Source organism: Dendrobates tinctorius, unplaced genomic scaffold (assembly GCF_039654945.1).
Source record: "Dendrobates tinctorius isolate UK_male_01 unplaced genomic scaffold, ASM3965494v1 ptg000231l, whole genome shotgun sequence".
NCBI classification, from domain to species: domain Eukaryota; kingdom Metazoa; phylum Chordata; class Amphibia; order Anura; family Dendrobatidae; genus Dendrobates; species Dendrobates tinctorius.
This window is the reverse complement of record NW_027361898.1, coordinates 23,119,076-23,137,261: the sequence shown is the minus strand read 5'-3', so window position 1 is coordinate 23,137,261 and position 18,186 is coordinate 23,119,076. Positions and strand designations below refer to the sequence as shown.

Below are 18,186 nucleotides of genomic sequence, written 5' to 3'. Positions count from 1 at the left end.
GAAAAAGATTAACTATGGCTCCTCCTCTGCAATATACACCCCTGGACGGCGTTAGCCTTCTCCTGTTTTGTGCAAAAGCATTAGGAGGAATATAACAGAAAACATGACCAAGCCTGTAAGAAGGCCACTATGTACGAGCTCAGAGAACAATATAAGAACTCAACCGTAACAACTGCCCGTAAGGGCAACAGGGTGGGAGCTGTGTCCCCCAATTAGAGGCTAAGAGAAAGAGATTTTACGGTGAGTACACAAAAATCTCCTTTACTCTGTCGCCTCATTGGGGGACACAGAACCATGGGACGCCCCAAAGCAGTCCCTGGGTGGGAAGCAATTGACGAATATTGTGCAGACAGGACCCTAAACTTGGGGCACCGCCGCCTGCAGAACCCGTCTACCCAGGCTCGCGTCCACTGAGGACTGGGTATGAACGCTGTAGTGTTTGGTAAACGTGTGTAGGCTAGTCCAAGTGGCCGCCTTACACACTTGTTGAGCCAAAGCCTGGTGCCGAATGGCCCAGGAGGCCCCTACCGCCCGTAAGAGGAGAATTTTTAAGGCGGTAAGCCTCTTGTATGGTGGATTTGATCCACCTGGCGAGGGTAGCCTTGGAAGCCGACAGACCCTGGCGGACGCCTTCCAGAAGAAGGAAAAGGAAATCAGACTTCCGGAAGGGTGCAGTCCTAGACACGCAATGCTCTGACGAGGTCAAGCATATGCAGAGCCTTCTCCACTCTATGAACCGGAACCGGGCAAAGGGTTGGCAGTGAAATTTCCTCATTGAGGTGGAAGTTGGACACAACCTTCGGAAGGAAGGATGGGACCGTACGGAGAACCAACTTGTCCTGGTGGAAAGCCAGGAAGGGCCGTCTGCAGGAGAGTGCCGACAGTTCAGACACCCTGCATAGCGAGGTGATTGCCACCAGAAAGACCACCTTCTGGGATAGAAGGCGAAGTGGGACTTCCCTAAGGGGTTCGAAGGGAGGTCCCTGCAATGCTGTCAGGACCAGGTTGAGGTCCCACGTTTCTAGTGGCCGTCTGTAGGGGGGAACCAATTGGGAAACCCCCTGAAGAAAAGTCCTTACTTGCGGCTTGTTAGCAATGCGTCTTTGAAAAAGAACTGAGAGTGCTGACACCTGGCTCTTAAGCGAGCCCAGGGACAGTCTAGCCTCCAGACCCGATTGGAGTAAATCAAGCACTTTAGGGAGAGAATAAGGGAGTGGGATCTGGTCGCGAGATTCCCACCAGGTAAAGAATGCTGTCCAGGTACGGTAATAAATCTTGGCAGAGGCTGGCTTCCGTGCCCTGATCATGTTTCCAATGACGTCCGGTGAGAGCCCTGCCTGGGTTAGAACCCGGGTCTCACGGGCCATGCTGTCAAATTGAGAGCCCCTGAATTCTGGTGGAAGAATGGGCCTTGTGACAGAAGTTCGGGACGGTCGGGGAAGACACCAGGGGGCGTCTGCTGTAAGTTGTATGATGTCAGCGTACCATGTACGTCTGGGCCAGTCTGGCGCGATTAGGATGGTTGGAACTCCTTCTTGTTTGATCTTCCTCACCACTCTGGATATCAGGGGGAGAGGTGGAAAAATGTACAGAAGCTGGAACTGGGTTCAGTCCTGAACCAGGGCATCCGCTCCGAGCGACCGCGGATCATGTGTTCTGGCCATGAAGTTGGAGACCTTGGCATTGAAATGGGATGCCATTAGGTCCATGTCCGGGGTCCCCCAGCGATGGCTGATCTGGCGAAAAATTTCGGGATGGAGAGACCACTCTCCCGAGTCTATTCCTTGTCTGCTGAGGAAGTCGGCTTCCCAGTTGTCCACACCCGGAATGTGGACCTCAGAGAGTACCGACCCCGTGTTTTCCGCCCAGTGGAGGATGTGTGTCACTTCTCTCATCGCCTGGGTACTGCGTGTCCCGCCTTGGTGGTTCACATATGCCACAGCCGTGGCATTGTCCGACTGTACTCTGATATGAGAGGCTGCCAGTAAGTGACGAAAGGCTCTCAACGCCAGGAGGATGGCACGAATTTCCAGGATGTTGTTGGGCATGTTCGCCTCCACTGGTGACCACTTGCCCTGTGATGTAAGTGCACCGCACCCCAACCCGTCAGACTCGCGTCGGTGGTCAGGACCTTCCATTGACCTGTGAGAAAGGATTTCCCCTGCGCGAGTGAGGTTGGCTTGAGCCACCAGAGCAGGGACCTCCTGGTTGATGATGTTAGCTGGAACTCCCTGTCGAGGGAAAAAGGATTCCTGTCCCAGGACTTGAGAATGGCTAGTTGAAGAGGCCTGAGGTGAAACTGGGCAAATGGGACCGCTTCCATTGCTGCCGCCATCCTGCCGAGGACTCTCATGGCAAACCGGAAAGATCGGGGGGGGGGGGGGCTGCGAAGGAGGATGCGGACTCCTAGACGGAGAGCCAGTGCCTTGTCCTTGGGAAGGAGCACCAGACCCCTGGAGGTGTCGAACAGCATCCCCAGGAAGGACAGAGACTGACTCGGAGTAGTCGATGACTTTTGTAGGTTGACTAACCTGCCCAGGCGACTCAGAGTGTCGATTGTGATTGAGACGCTGAGCTCGCAGTCCTTGAAGGTGGAAGCCTTGATGAGGAGATCGTCCAGGTACGGAATGACTACTATGCCTCTGGAGTGTAGAACGTCCATGGTGGCTGCCATGATCTTGGTAAACGTTCTGGGAACCGTGACGAGTCCGAACGGGAGAGCCACGAACTGGTAGTGGTCCTGGTTGATTGCAAACCTGAGAAATCTCTGATGGGCGGGATCAATCGGTATATGCAGGTATGCGTCTTGTATGTCTATGGAGGCGAGATATTCTCCCTGTTCCATGGATGCAATGATGGACCAAAGGGACTCCATGCGAAAATGACGAACCCGCACATATTTGTTGAGTTGTTTTAGGTCCAATATGGGCCGTACGCTGCCTCCTTTCTTGGGGACTACGAATAGATTGGAGTAGAACCCTCTGAAGCGCTCAGCCGCGGGAACCGGTACTATGACTCCTGCTTAAAGAAGGGAGGAAACCGCTTGGTGGAAGGCACGAGCCTTGGCTGGCGGTTTTGGGGGAACAGAGAGGAAGAACCGGTTTGGTGGGTTGGAAGTGAACTCTATCTTGTATCCGGAAGAGACTATTTCCCTGACCCACCTGTCTTCTGTAATAAGCAGCCAGACTTGCTGAAAGAGCAAAAGTCGTCCGCCTACGGGTGGGGTGTCTTCCAGAGTTCGTGAGTCATGAGGAGGAGAAAGTCTGAGGTTTTCCTCCTTTGGGCTTTGACTGGCCTGCTTTTGGCTGCCAGGTCTTGTCGGGCCTTTGCGTCGACCGTGAGTTGTCCCTGCGTGGGGAACGGTTACGATTTTGTGCTGGGCGCGAGACGGACCGGCCCGAAGAATTCCGAAAGGATCGGAATCGTGTTTGGTTACGCTTTTTGTAAGTGCGTTTAGGTTTTAGTTGAGGGCGAGAGGTACTCTTACCCCCGGTGGCGTTGGATATAATTGTGTCCAACTTTTCACCGAAAAGCCGCCCACTGAGGTACGGGAGGTGCGTGAGGGACTTCTTTGAGACCGTGTCCGCTTACCATTCCCGCAGCCAGAGGATACGCCAAATCGTAATGGCGTTTGATGCTATCCCCGCTACACCCCTTGCTGAATGCAGAGCTGCATGAAGCATGTAACCTGCTACAACTGCTATTTGAACCGCTTGGCCCGACAGCTCAGGGGTTGGTGCTTGGAGGCCATCTTGTAATTTTTTGGCCCAAGCTAGAATGGCCTTGGCAGCCCAAACTGAAGCGAACACGGGAGCCAGGGAGGCCCCTGTAGCCTCAAAAATTGAACGAGCCATGCGTTCTACCTGCCGGTCTGCTGCGTCCGAGGGTTGAGCTATCTGGCAGTGAGAGGAGGGTCTGTGCTGCTAGTCTAGAGACTGGGGGGTCCACTTTGGGTGGATCTGTCCATTCCTTGGTGTGTCCTTCTGCGGGAAGGGGTACCTTGCCTCCAAATATTTGCGCTTGAAGAATTTCTTCTCAAGCTGTGAGAACTGCTTGTTAAGGATCGCCTTAAATTCTGGGTGATTAGAGAAGACCTTAGGCGGTTTTAGAACACCTTCAAACGAAATCTTGTTCTCTGGAGCCTCCGGGGGCGGATCAGAAATATCCAGCACCCGATGGATGGAAGAGATCACGTCTTCAACTAGCGCTATATTGCTAGGGGGGATTGGGATCAGGGAGCCCTCCGTTTCGTTGTCTGAGGCGGAGTCACAGATGCCTTCCGAATCTTGTGTATCGCTGAGGCGTCCCCTGGTGGGTGAACTGTGGCGGAGGTCTTCTGTGGTCGGGGATCGCTGTGGAGATCTGCGCTGTCTGTCTCTGGTAGGGGACGGTCTAGGTGACCTGGAACTCTGGAACTACGGTGTCTCTCCCTAGAGGGGGATGACCGTGTGCTATGGGATGACGCAGATGAACGCGACCTGTGGGTCCGCTTACGTCTGGATGTGGCCGGGACGTCATGTCCCTGAGTCGAGCTCTCCCTTTGCTGGGTAATGTTCATAGCCGAGGCATGACCCTGCAGAGCCTGAAGCAATGTGGAGGTTATCTGTAGACTGCGTCATAGATTGCGACATCTGAGTAGCCCATTCCGGCGTGGTAGCAGACACCGAAGCATTGGTAGGGGCTTCTTGGGGTTCTGACCCAGTAATACAGTCCCGGCAGTGCTGGTACGTTCTACCACTGGGGAGAGTGGTTTTGCAGGCTGTGCAGAATGTATAAAAGCAGTCCTGCCTGGTTCTCTTGGACCTTGAGCCCGGCATAGTGCACAGAGTGCAGAAGGGCTGGCTATGCAGAGGACCCTACAGGGGTGGCTATGCAGAGGAACCTATGGGGGAGCCTTATAGGGAATATGGATTCACAGCCGAGTAAAAAACCCTGCTGTGATCTTACCCCACACCAGTGTGCCCCTAGGTCCAGCGCTGAAGATCCGCAGTCCTGTGCCCCCCGGAGATTGGCTGGCCTGGTCCTGCTGCAGAAATGGCCGCCAAGAAGACGAGGAAGGGGAAGAAGCGCGGCAGAGCTGTGAAAAAACGCGCCCTTTCTGTCTCGATCCGCCCCCTCTATGACACTGTAGAGTGTCATATTTGTCATCTGGGGGGCGGGCCGGGGGCGGAGAGGAGGCGGCGGCTTCAGCTAGGCCGAAGCCGCAGCCTAAATTAGATGCCTGATGCCCAGAAAGGCTCCAGGCCGGCGCAAAAGTCCGGGAGGGGGTCGGATCTGAACCTGACTCCCCCGGATCTAAAGGCAGGACAGCGGTGGGGCTATAAGCGGAAGGGGGGCCCTGTGAGGGGTCCCTCTGAGGCACGATAGAGCTGGTGCTGCCGCAGAGACAGGGGCGCAGGAAGCCCTGTGTGTCTCTATTGTGCCATGCCTGCCTGCATCCCCCCCCAGCCCCGACAGGAGCCCGCAGCTGGGCTGGGGTCCCTGGATGCAGCCGCAGTGTGCTTATGCTGCTGGGAGCTGTTCAGACCCTATCTGAGGCGTCTCAACCTAATGCCCATCAGGGGGGCTTTATCCTCGCCTCAACCTCAACCCGGAAACCAAAAAGGAATTGGGGAAGGAGGGGGGTCTCGACTTCGAACCAGCACCCGAAAGACTGGGGAAGGAGCGACATGGGGAATAGCCATCTCGACTTCAACTGGGCACCCCGTAATAGGGGGCCGAGGAAGGAGCCATGCCGGGAGTCTCACAGGAGACCCACTTTTCTTCATCTGTAATCCCGTCGAAAAAAACGGCGTGAAAAAAAGAATAAAAAATTTTTAGGTGTTCTTCCTATGCGACACTAAGCAAAAACTGGAGAAGGCTAACGCCGTCCAGGGGTGTATACTGCAGAGGAGGAGCCATAGTTAATCTTTTTCAGATTATGCATAGTGTCGCCTCCTAGTGGACAGCAGCATAACACATATGGTTCTGTGTCCCCCAATGAGGCGACAGAGTAATGTCACATGAGCGCTGAGAGCCCTGGCACCATCATCCCTGGAATGGCGCCGAAGCAGCAGCAAGTATAAGGTTTTATTGTACTCGGAGACATGACCATTTAAGAAGGAGTAGTCTAAGTAGTGTAATGGCTTCAGTATGACTATGCTATAAAGGAAAATACCCAGACACACAAGTACTAACCTGGGGAGTGTACGGTCCAGGAGTCATTGGATCTAGGCTATCCAGGTCAGCGTCATCTAGGGCAGCCTCCTTAGCAGTGCAAATGTCCTTTTCTAGTTGTGTCAGGTGCTCATCATACTGGTCCAAAAAGGAAACAAAGACCAGAAATCAGCAAAGAATATGGCTCCCGATTCATCAAAGCAATAGTGCCCAAATTCTGGCGTAAAGGCTTTGAAAAGGCTACATTTTTGTGCAACTTGGAGTTAACTCATAAGCTACAAAATATTTGCGTGGGCAAGTTTTTCTCAAGTGTTATCACCCATACGTCATCACCTCATTCCTGTATGAATTACCACTTCCTTTACCCTCCTGGGGAACCACCACCCATGATGGGGAAACGCATCACATCTATCTGTATTTTTAGTGACACCCTTATGTCTTATTATTCTTAAATACAGTGATTATTTTTCTCTTGACTACTTGTGCATTTTACATTGGGCCAAAGCTACCACAGAGCAGGTATGGTATCATGTTGGTTGTGCAATCATATTTACACGTCTGGCATTTAGGAATCATGTGAATATGTATTCTTACCATGTGTATCTTTGGATTGAACTATAAGGGCACTTCTCTTTTCCATTGAAGATTTATCCATCTTTCTTTTTGTATGGGAGATTTTGCTTATATAGGTGTCTATGTGTATTAGGGTCCACTAGAGATTCCCAGGGTGAGATGACGGTGAACGGGGCAACTTTTTGCTTGTCTCTTAGGTTGCCAACCTCAAGTGGGGTGAATTGTAGGGGTTGAGGGCGAGTTTATAGGCACTCAATCGATTTATTCTGACCTCTTTTCCCTATTCACCCCTATCCCTTGATACTTTTTGTATCCTGTGCTTTAATGCTGGTTTGATTAGAGACTGATAACTGTGAAAATTGCACTAGCACAGTTACAACTCTTTTATATTTTTTTTTATTGGAATTTACTTCTTACTTATTTACTTTTTAAATTATTAATGTACATTTTTATGGATTTTTTTTCCGATATGTCAGATCGCTTTTGCCATTTTCACAGCAGTTTCTTCCAGCTCCGTCTAAATGAAACTAGGGCAGGACAGGAGTGTGACCCCACAGTACGTCTAACTCATGACAGGCTATGGTGTTCCGCCAGAAATTAAAGACTGGAGTAAGATTTGTGGCGCAGTGCATGCCACTCGTCAAGGGCGCCGGATTCATTAAGAGGCATGCACTTCTTAACGTATCAAGAGCTACATACCCCCCCCTCATCAAGATCAGCGTGAGAAACATGGATTTTTGTGATAACTCACCGTAAAATCCTTTTCTTCGAGATGCTCATTGGGGGACACAGATACTGTGGGTGTATGCTTCTGCCGCTAGGAAGCTGACACTAAGTGAAAAAAAGAGGTTAGCTCCTCCTCCGTCGTATACACCCTCGCCCCTATTGCGGGTGGAACTCAGTTTGGTGCCAAAGCAGTAGGAGGACAACAAAATCAGCCTTAATACAGGTACAAAATGTCCAGAAAAGGACCAACCTTATATCACATAAATAAATGCGTATTAACTAAACAGAACTGGCTAATAGGGTGGGTGCCTTGTCCCCCAATGAGCGTCTCGGAGAAAAGGATTTTACGGTGAGATATCACAAAAATCCATGTTTCTCCTTCGCCTCATTGGGCGACACAGATACTGTGGGACGTCCTAAATCAGTCCCTGGGTGGGAGATTGACTCACCGATCCAAGCTACATGCACCTCTTGTTTAAAAAGTATGCCACCGCTGCTTGGAGAATCCTTCTACCCAGGCTCGCATCCGCTGAGGCCTGAGCATGGATATTATAATGTTTGGCAAATGTGTGCAGGCTGGACCAGGTTGCTGCCTTGCAAACCTGTTCGGCGAAGCCTGGTGCCGAAGCGCCCACTGCCCGGGTAGAGTGTGCTCCGATCCCTGCTGGAATCGGCGTGCCTCTAATGCCGTAGGACTCCTGAATCGTCCAACGAATCCATCTGGCTATGGTCGATTTTGAGGAAGCGAGTCCCTTCCTGCGCCCTTCGGGGAGCACGAACAGCGTGTCCGTCTGACGAAAGGGTGCCGTCCGCGACACATACCTCCAGAGGGCTCTTACCAGGTCTAATGTGTGAAGAGCCTTTTCCACATGGCGCACTGGTGCTGGACAAAATGAAGGCAAAACAACATCTTCATTAATGTGAAAAGAGACTTTCGGCAGAAAAGGAGGGGCTGTCTGAGGACCACCTTATCCTTATGGAAAGTGAGGAACGGAGCTCGGCAGGATAGGGCCGCCAGCTCTGATGCCCGCCTGATGGAAGTGATGGCCAATAGGAACACCACTTTCCAGGAAAGGTACCTCAAAGAGATATCCTGAAGCGGTTCAGATGGAGCTTCCTGCAGAACACTTAGGACTATGTTAAGGTCCCAGGCGTCCATAGGCGCCTTACAGGGAGGTACCAAGTGGGAGACTCCCTGAATGAAAAGTCTTCACATGCAAATTGGTAGCAATTCTGCGCTGGAACAGGACAGATAAGGCCGATATTTGTCTCCTGAGGGAACCGGGGGCAAAGCCCGAGTCTAATGCTCTACCGACTGAGCTATCCGGGCTCTCTAAGCTCGACTGGAGAAAAGCCAAGATGTTGGGGATTGAGAATCCCAGCGGGGAAACACTCCGGCGTTGACACCAAAGAACACCTTCCAGGTGTGGTGGTAAATTCGTGCTGAAGCAGGCTTCTGGGCGCTAATCATTGTAGCGACCACCTTGCTCCCGAACCCTGCCTGGGTTAGAATCCAAGATTCAACGGCCATGCCGTCAAACACAGGATCCCTGAGTTCGGGTGACAAATCGGCCCTTGAGACAGTAGATCTGGGCACTCTGGCAGGCGCCAAGGAACGTCGGCGAGCAGCTGCATTAGATCTGCGTCTCACGCTCGACGGGGCCAGCAGGATCGCCGGCACCCCTTCCGTCTTGATCTTTTTGATGACTCTCGGAAGTAGTGGCAGTGGGGGAAATAGATATGGGAGGCGAAACTGGTTCCATGGCAGAACCCACGCGTCCACCGCGAATGCCTGCGGGTCCTTGGCCTGAGCGACATATGTGGGCACCTTGGCATTCACTCTGGAAGCCATCAGGTCCACATCCGGAGCTTCCCACAGTTGACAAATCTGCTGAAAAACTTCGGGATGTAGAGACCACTCTCCGGATGCAAGACCCTGCCGGCTGAGAAAGTCTGCCTCCCAATTTTCCACGCCCCGGAATGTGGACAGCCGAAATCACTGAGTGGTTTGCTTTGGCTCACTGAAGAACGAGCTCCACCTCGCGCATGGTTGCTCTGCTGCGGGTGCCCCCTTGATGATTTATGTAAGCCACCGCTGTGGCGTTGTCCGATTGAATCCAGACGGGGTGGCCTGCTAGAAAGTGAAGAAACTTCTGCAGAGCCAGCCGAATTGCTCGTATCTCCAATAAGTTGATCGGGAGGCGTGCCTCCTGTGGCGACCACCGTTCCTGGGCTGTGTGGTGGCGAAACACCGCTCCCCCACCGAGGAGACTGGCATCGGTTGTCATTACCAGCCAATGATCTGGGGGGAAAGGTTTCCCCTGGGCCAGAGAGGAACTGGTTATCCACCATCCGAGCGACTGCCTGACTTGAGAGGACAGTCGGCACCTCCGATCGAGCGTGAAAGGATTCTTGTCCCAGGCTGACAAGAGGGCGTGCTGCAGGGGGCGAAGGTGGAACTGGGCGACAGGTATCGCTTCCATTGCTGCCACCATTTTCCCTAGAATCCTCATCCCGGATCGGATGGTATGAGGGACTGGTTGGCGAAGTGTCCGGACTCCCTGCAGGAGAGCTAGCGCCTTTTCCTGATGGAGAATTACCAACCCTCGGCAAGTGTCAAAGATCATTCCTAGGAAGGAGATTCTCTGAGCTGGCACAAGGGATGACTTCTTTGCATTGCCAACCATCCTAAGCGGGCAAGAGTATCTAGCGTGATGTTGACCTTTTCCTCGCAAGCCCGTATTGACTGGCCCTTGACCAAGAGGTCGTCCAGATAAGGCAAGACGACTATGCCTCGAGAATGCAGTGTGGCCATCACAAATGCCATAACCTTTGTGAACACTCTGGGAGCCGTGGCTAGCCCGAAGGGTAGCACTACGAACTGAAAATGTTGATCGCCGATGGTGAAGCGTAGAAACCTCTGATGAGGAGGAAAAATGGGAATATGCAGATATGCGTCCTGGATGTCTACTGAGGCCAAGTATTCTCACTGCTCCATGGCCGATATGACTGAACGGAGAGACTCCATCCGGATATGTCTGATCCTGATAAATTTGTTCAGAAGCTTCAGGTCCAAAAAAACAGGCCTGACAGACCCGTCCTTTACGGGAACCGCAAAAAGTTTGGAATAGAACCCCTGAGCTCTTTCGTGTTCCGGCACTGGAACAATGACTCCGTTGTGCTGGAGCGATTTGATGGCTCCTAATAGAGCCCTTGACTGGGTTTCCACCCTGGGAAGCCGGGAAGAAAAAAACGTCCTGGAGGATATCTAACAAATTCTATTCTCTAACCCGAGGCCACCAACTCCTTTCCCCATGCGTCGTGAGCAACATTGACCCAGACGTAGTGAAACCAGAGTAGGCGGCCGCCAACCTTGCCGGTGTCGTCTGGTAAAGGCCTCGAGTCATTTGCCCGACGATCTTTGGGATCTGGATCCCCTCGATCTGGGCTGCTGAGTATGCATTCTCCCCAATGGGTTGGCTCTATATGAGACCTGCCGCTCCCTATCCTGGTTTGGGCAGCCTGAGGCGGCGGAATTGGCCGCTGTAGTCCTCCCGGGGTTGTGAAAGGCCCGAAAACGTGCCTGAAAACGGGTGACGAAAAAGCGTTTTGACCTTTTGTTGAGGGAGAAACCCGCTCTTTCCTCTTGTGGAGTCGGAGATAAGTTGATCCAACTTCTCCTCAAATAGGTGGCCGCACTGATAAGGCAGGGAAGTCAAGGACTTCTTAGAAGTAGAATCGGCTCGCCATGTCCTTAACCATAGGGCTCTTCTGACAGAAACTGCATTAGCGGCAGCAAGTGCCGAGCAATTGTCCGCATCCAAAAACGCATTGATTTCATAGTCTCCGGCCATCGCCATCTGACCTGCGACCTCCGAAATCTCTGCAGGTAGATCCTGCTCCTGCGCGACCTTGTTTAATGTTTCTGACCATGATATCATAGCCTTGGCTACCCAAGTTGCTGCGAATGAGGGCGCGAGCGCTGACCCTGACGCCTCATATACTGAGCGAGCTAAGCTCTCTATAAGGCAATCCGTGGGATCCTTAATTGAAGAAACACTAGGGACGGATAGCAGGGTCTTAGTGGCTAGGCACGAAACCGGAGGATCCCCAACGGGGATTCCATCCATTTTTTTACAGAGGTCCGGAGCAAACGGATACCTTGTGTCGAGTGCCTTTTGACCCGAGAAACGCCTATCTGGACGTTCTCTGTGCCGCTGCACTATGTCCTCAAACTCCGGGTGAGAGGAAAAAATTCTGTGCGGGCGCTTCACTTGCTTAAATGCCATTTCATGCCCCATAGCTGCTGCGTGACGCAGGAGTATCCAGGTCAAGGGGCTCGTCTGAGTCACATTCTGAGGTCTGCTCGCTTTCAACCACTGGTGACGGGGAGCGAGAAGCAGAACTTACGGATGCCAAGGCACCGGATGGACTGGGCGACACCGTGGGGATTCGTTTCCCTCGGGTCTGCCTGGAGTGAGAGCGGCCCCTGCAGGCGAGGGGCTCTTGTGAGGTGGAGGTCCCCTCTAAGGCCGGCGAGCCACTGTCCTTGCCCCCATCTGAGGCATGAAGGGACTCAATTGCATGAACTGTGACAGTGATAGGACCCACTCTGGGGGGCTTGGCACACTGGTCGCGGTCACAGGGGAGGACGGACACTGAGGTTCTGTTAGGCGTCGGGTTGCGGGCGCTGTACAGCGGGAATCCCGAGCCTTGTCCTCTGTGGTCTGCTCACACCAGTATTGTGGGTTCGGTCGCAGGGGAGGGCTCCTGGGCGCATTTGGAGTCGCCCGCTTTGCATAATCGCTTGCTCTGCACCCGCGGAAACGCAGCCCGACAAGAGATGCAAGCTGCTTCTTCAGACATGCTGTATCTGTCCACTGCTGGGGATTGGGGGAAGGAGGTAGCACCTCGTTTTCCCTGTGGTCTCCCGGGCAGCACTTACCCTAGTCCTGTGCCCCCCCGTTCCTGGACGCCTCCGCACAAAAATCGCCCGCCACCAGCCGTGGGGCGGACCGCTAGCATATAGACCGGTCCAGGGGTGGTATTTCCGGGTCTGCGGCCTAGCCGCGCTCCGAAGCCGGGGACTAAATTTATCCCTCGCCGCCCAGGCCTAGGGGGGGGCGGGCCGCCGGAAGTGACGCGCAGCCCGGAGGCGGAACTTCCGGTCGTGGCCTAGCTTCGGCTAAAGTCACGGCCTCAATTTATCCCCTGCCCGCGACGGGGTTACGGGGGGGGCGACTTCATGGCGCCACAAAAAAACGGCGCTACTTACTGGCGCGGGCTTCTCCGCACCGCTCTGCAGCCGGTGGCATCTGACAGCTAAGGGCTCCAGCCCCGGATCTTCGCCGCAGGAGCCCTCCCAGGCCCTCTCCCCACTGACGGTCCTCTTCAGCTTCCCAGCTCAGGCATGTGAGGGAGCCTTGACAAAATAGGAATGTGCAGGCACCCTAGCTCCATCTAACCCCTTCAGGGGGTGAGGAGAGGGACCGTCCGCCGCCTTGCAGTCTAAGCATTGGTGGAGCAGTGGGGGCCGCACGGACTAGTCTTGTGCCTCTGTACAGTCCATGGTTTCAATACAGTTGTGGCCAAAAGTATTGACACCCCTGCAATTCTGTCAGATAATACTCAGTTTCTTCCTCAAAATGATTGCAATCACAAATTCTTTGGTATTATCTTCATTTAATTTGTCTTAAATGAAAAAACACAAAAAGAATTGTCCTAAAGCCAAATTGGATATAATTCCACACCAAACATAAAAGAGAGGGTGGACAAAAGTATTGGCACTGTTCAAAAAATCATGTGATGCTTCTCTAATTTGTGTAATTAACAGCACCTGTAACTTACCTGTGGCACCTAACAGGTGTTGGCAATAACTAAATCACACTTGCAGCCAGTTGACATAGATTAAAGTTGACTCAACCTCTGTCCTGTGTCCTTGTGTGTACCACATTGAGCATGGAGAAAAGAAAGAAGACCAAAGAACTGTCTGAGGACTTGAGAAACCAAATTGTGAAGAAGCATGAGCAATCTCAAAGCTACAAGTCCATCTCCAAAGATCTGAATGTTCCTGTGTCTACCGTGCGCAGTGTCATCAAGAAGTTTAAAGCCCATGGCACTGTGGCTAACCTCCCTAGATGTGGATGGTTAAGAAAAATTGACAAGAGATTTCAACGCAAGATTGTGCGGATGTTGGATAAAGAACCTCGACTAACATCCAAACAAGTTCAAGCTGCCCTGCAGTCCGAGGGTACAACAGTGTCAACCCGTACTATCCGTCGGTGTCTGAATGAAAAGGGACTGTATGGTAGGAGACCCAGGAAGACCCCCACTTCTTACCCCGAGATATAAAAAAGCCAGGCTGGAGTTTGCCAAAACTTACCTGAAAAAGCCTAAAACGTTTTGGAAGAATGTTCTCTGGTCAGATGAGACAAAAGTAGAGCTTTTTGGGCAAAGGCATCAACATATAGTTTACAGGAGAAAAAAAAGAGGCATTCAAAGAAAAGAACACGGTCCCTACAGTCAAACATGGCGGAGGTTCCCTGATGTTTTGGGGTTGCTTTGCTGCCTCTGGCACTGGACTGCTTGACTGTGTGCATGGCATTATGAAGTCAGAAGACTACCAACAAATTTTGCAGCATAATGTAGGGCCCAGTGCGAGAAAGCTGGGTCTCCCTCAGAGGTCATGGGTCTTCCAGCAGGACAATGACCCAAAACACACTTCAAAAAGCACTAGAAAATGGTTTGAGAGAAAGCACTGGAGACTTCTAAGGTGGCCAGCAATGAGTCCAGACCTGAATCCCATAGAACACCTGTGGAGAGATCTAAAAATGGCAATTTGGAGAAGGCACCCTTCAAATATCAGGGACCTGGAGCAGTTTGCCAAAGAAGAATGGTCTAAAATTCCAGCAGAGCATTGTAAGAAACGCATTGATGGTTACCAGAAGCGGTTGGTTGCAGTTATTTTGGCTAAAGGTTGTGCAACCAAGTATTAGGCTGAAAGTGCCAATACTTTTGTCTGGCCCATTTTTGGAGTTTTGTGTGAAATGATCAATGTTTTGCTTTTTGCTTCATTCTCTTTTGTGTTTTTTTAATTTAAGGCCGGGGTCACACTAACCGACACACAATATGGTCAGTATTTTACATGCGTAATACGGATGAATGACCGCTAAACAGTGCTCCGTATGTCATCCGTAATCAAGGTGTGGTCGCGTATTTTGCGCATGTAAGCATCCGTATGGCGAGATTTTCTCGCAGGCTTGCAAAATGGACATATAATGGAGCCCTATGACAGGGTTTATAACACAAACCAAAGAATAGATATAGACACATAGAATACATATATATATATATGCGCATTCTATGTGTTTATATCTATTCTTTCGTTTCTATATTAAACCTGTCAGTGTAAGTTTACTGTATAGCGCACTTAATTGCCGGCTTTGCTTAAAGACACCGGGTGCGTATTTCTCGCAAGTCACATGTGTGGTCCGTGTGTAATCCGTATTTTTTGAGCACCCATAGACTTGCATTGGCATACTACGGGCGTAGTACGCTGACAATCGCAGCATGCTGCGATTGGCATGGAGCGTAGAATACGGATGAGAAATATACGGCTGGTGCGAGGGACCCCATAGAGAATCATTGGTCTGTGTGTAATGCGTGCTTTTAGCGCCTCTCACTCGGCCGTATTCCTCGCCAGTGTGACCCCGGCCTTAGACAAATTAAATGAAGATAATAATACCAATTGTGTTTGCAATCATTTTCAGGAAGAAACTGAGTATTATCTGACAGAATTGCAGGGGTGTCAATACTTTTGGCCACAACTGTACCTAGGGGTGGTCAGGGCTAAGTCCGGCATTGTGTCCCACGTCGCGGGAGAGGATACGTGGAGGGACACTCACACGTGCTCGCCCGTTGATGGTTTTGGGAGATCAGACCCTTTCAATAGGGTCCGTCGCCCCTGTCTCATCTTCATGGAAAAAAAAAAAAAAATCTGGAGCAAAACCAGACGTGTGCCTCCATGGACACTAAGCAAAAAACTGAGTTCCGCCCGCAATAGGGGTGAGGGTGTATACGACGGAGGAGGAGCTAACCTCTTTTTTTTCACTTAGTGTCAGCCTCCTAGCTGCAGAAGCATACACCCACAGTATCTGTGTCCCCCAATGAGGCGAAGGAGAAACGGCGGTCTTGATGAATCGGGACCATAGTGTTGTGTGGTTGACTTTAATATCCCCCGAAACACAGCTTACCTCAGCCAGAGTCTGGCTACAGACATTGACAATTTCCTGCGCTGTTTTACTATACGGACTGTCTGGCCCTGTGAATAAACAAGTTATTGTGTAATTACGGTATATTCACTATGTGAAGAACACAATGAACATAGTAACATCACAAAAAACATTAAATAAACTAAATAAAAAGTCTGAGCATCCTCACCAAAATTTTACTATTGCAAAATTGCATCGGTTTTAGAAAACCGGGGAGAATCTTTCACATAGGCTCTATCTGAAATACAAGCAAACTGGAAAAGCCAAAAATAGGGTGATCACCCATAACTTACCATTGTACTTCATACTGTTTGTGCAGATTAAATTAACATCAGCCAGGAAGATTTCTCGATTTTGATACTTGTGTTTGGAAATATTCTAGACACAAGAATAAATGCAATCATTATAGTTTTACAAAAATAAAAAGTTATTAATTAGGACATAGGGAATTCCTATACAATTTCTGCTTTTTCCTCAAGGAGATGGTTTTATTACTTTTTTTTTTTTTTACACCATATGCAGAATGTTTTATACCCAAATCTACTTATTTCATAGACATCTATGCAATGGCTACAGGCATTTAAATGTAAGTTATTAAACTGTTCAAGAAGAAAAAGAACACCAAAAAAAGATAAAATAAATGAATATGTAACCTGACGAATGGTCTCCAAATCCATCGGGTTCACAATGACTTTGTAGTAGTCAGGAATAAACTTTTTATTTACAGGATGATGGAAGGGCCATGACTGTAGAAATGAGGGAAAAAAAAAGGTGTTAGAAGTTATTAGGGGCAAATTAGAAGGATCCTACAGAAGTTTCTTACCGTCTTCTATTTTACCAATAATCATCACACTTATTATGGTAAAGGAAAACAAATGAAATGTGTTCCTCAGACAAGGATTTCTATCTACATGTAAAGTCGTATAGTAAAAATCCCACCATCTCCAGTGGTGGCAACTCCACCTTAAAATGAAGAAACATACCTATGTATTTTAACATTGTGAAGAAACCTTAAAACTCAACATACGTCAGTCACTGCCATCATCTTCTGAGTCACGATGTTATCCAAGATAAAGGAGAAGGCAACTTGGTCATCATCATCCAGCAATGGGTTAATCGCTTTCTCCAGTCTCGCTAGCTTGTCCTCTTTCTGTTAACAAAAGCGCACAGTACATTTCTTACAAACCTAGAAAGTGATGTATATTTCACAGAAATCAGCCAGTAAATGACAAGTATCTATCCACCTTTGAACATTTTCCGCGGTCTCCTTCCTGCACTTTCCACTTTTGCTTGATTGTATGGGACGGAGTATGGAGTAATACTGTGTAACGAGCTCTAGATCAAATGATGAGGAAAGCACTAGGCGAAGCGTCCGTCTACTACTATTCTACTTTAGGGCACTTTCACTAATTTAAGTCCCTTTTTTCTTACGACTATTCACCCATTTGGAGAGTACCACTGAAGTGTTTGTGCGGATGGCCAAAGGGTATCGCTGACAGACCCACAGCGCTCAGCTGACGGCTAGGGGCAAATTCATTTTCAGATATGATTATCCAGGTTGGGACAACATATTTAGGCTAGGGATGTTAGCGGTGATGTGTCGTATGATACTGACATCGCAGTGTGGTGTTGCATTGCATCTAATGATCGCCAATAGTCACCTGCAACCTTCCTCGACGGAGAAAGAGAATTACAAATGTTTCTAAACGAGTTGGATTTTTTCCGACGTTGGTTACAAGTCACACACAACTCACTTGCCATAGGTTTCAGTATAAATTACATGCGATTTGGCCATTTATTTATTTTTTTTTTTTTTACAAGATCCCAGCACAGGATGTTGTTCGTGATACAACTTTTATGAGAATTGCTGTCGCCAGACATATTGCTGTGCACCCTTAGTCTTCGGAGGACATCATCTCTAGCAAGTACTTGGATGCCCCATAATTCCTTACTGCTTTGTGTTATTCCGTTTCTTTGTTAAATTATTTATTAATAAAGTGACAATTGTAAGATACCATTTCTCTTGATAAAGGGGCAATGTCCCTACATTCTGAAACCAATACTACTGATTGGACAGTACAGGATTGGGGCTACATGGTGACGTGTTGCACCACAGCCACTCTCTGACATGTTGCTAAGATTTGGCTATAAATAAAAGCCAACTTGCATGCAAAGCACATGTCATGTGCAACCTGTGACAGAATATGCAACACATTTGGAAACATATATAACTGACACAGTCACAATATCTGGCAGAACACAATACAATGACATAAGAAATCAATATATCCTTTGATGCAAGGTGTTACTGCAATTTCTGTCAAGCCACCCTAGCCAAAGTCTGTTCAGGGACACATCTAACTGGTGTCAATTTATTTCTCAATTTCTAGGAGGAATAAGAGAGGAATGACACAACACAAAGCTCAAAGAAAAGAAGTCCCAGAGTTGTTATTTTATGGAG

The 18,186-nt window shown here is 49.8% G+C and overlaps 1 protein-coding gene across 1 annotated transcript in view; it reads right to left on the bottom strand.

Annotated features, from left to right (window-relative positions):
- The window catches only part of LOC141059951 (transcription initiation factor TFIID subunit 1-like), a 133,900-nt gene that overhangs the window by 15,533 nt on the left and 100,181 nt on the right, over positions 1-18,186 (bottom strand). The window contains exons 31-35 of the mRNA XM_073556188.1: positions 16,753-16,875; positions 16,379-16,471; positions 16,019-16,103; positions 15,708-15,775; positions 6,178-6,294 (exon numbers count right to left, since the gene is read on the bottom strand). Of these exons, the coding sequence (XP_073412289.1) occupies positions 6,178-6,294; positions 15,708-15,775; positions 16,019-16,103; positions 16,379-16,471; positions 16,753-16,875 (486 nt within the window). The remainder of the gene's footprint in view (positions 1-6,177; positions 6,295-15,707; positions 15,776-16,018; positions 16,104-16,378; positions 16,472-16,752; positions 16,876-18,186) is intronic.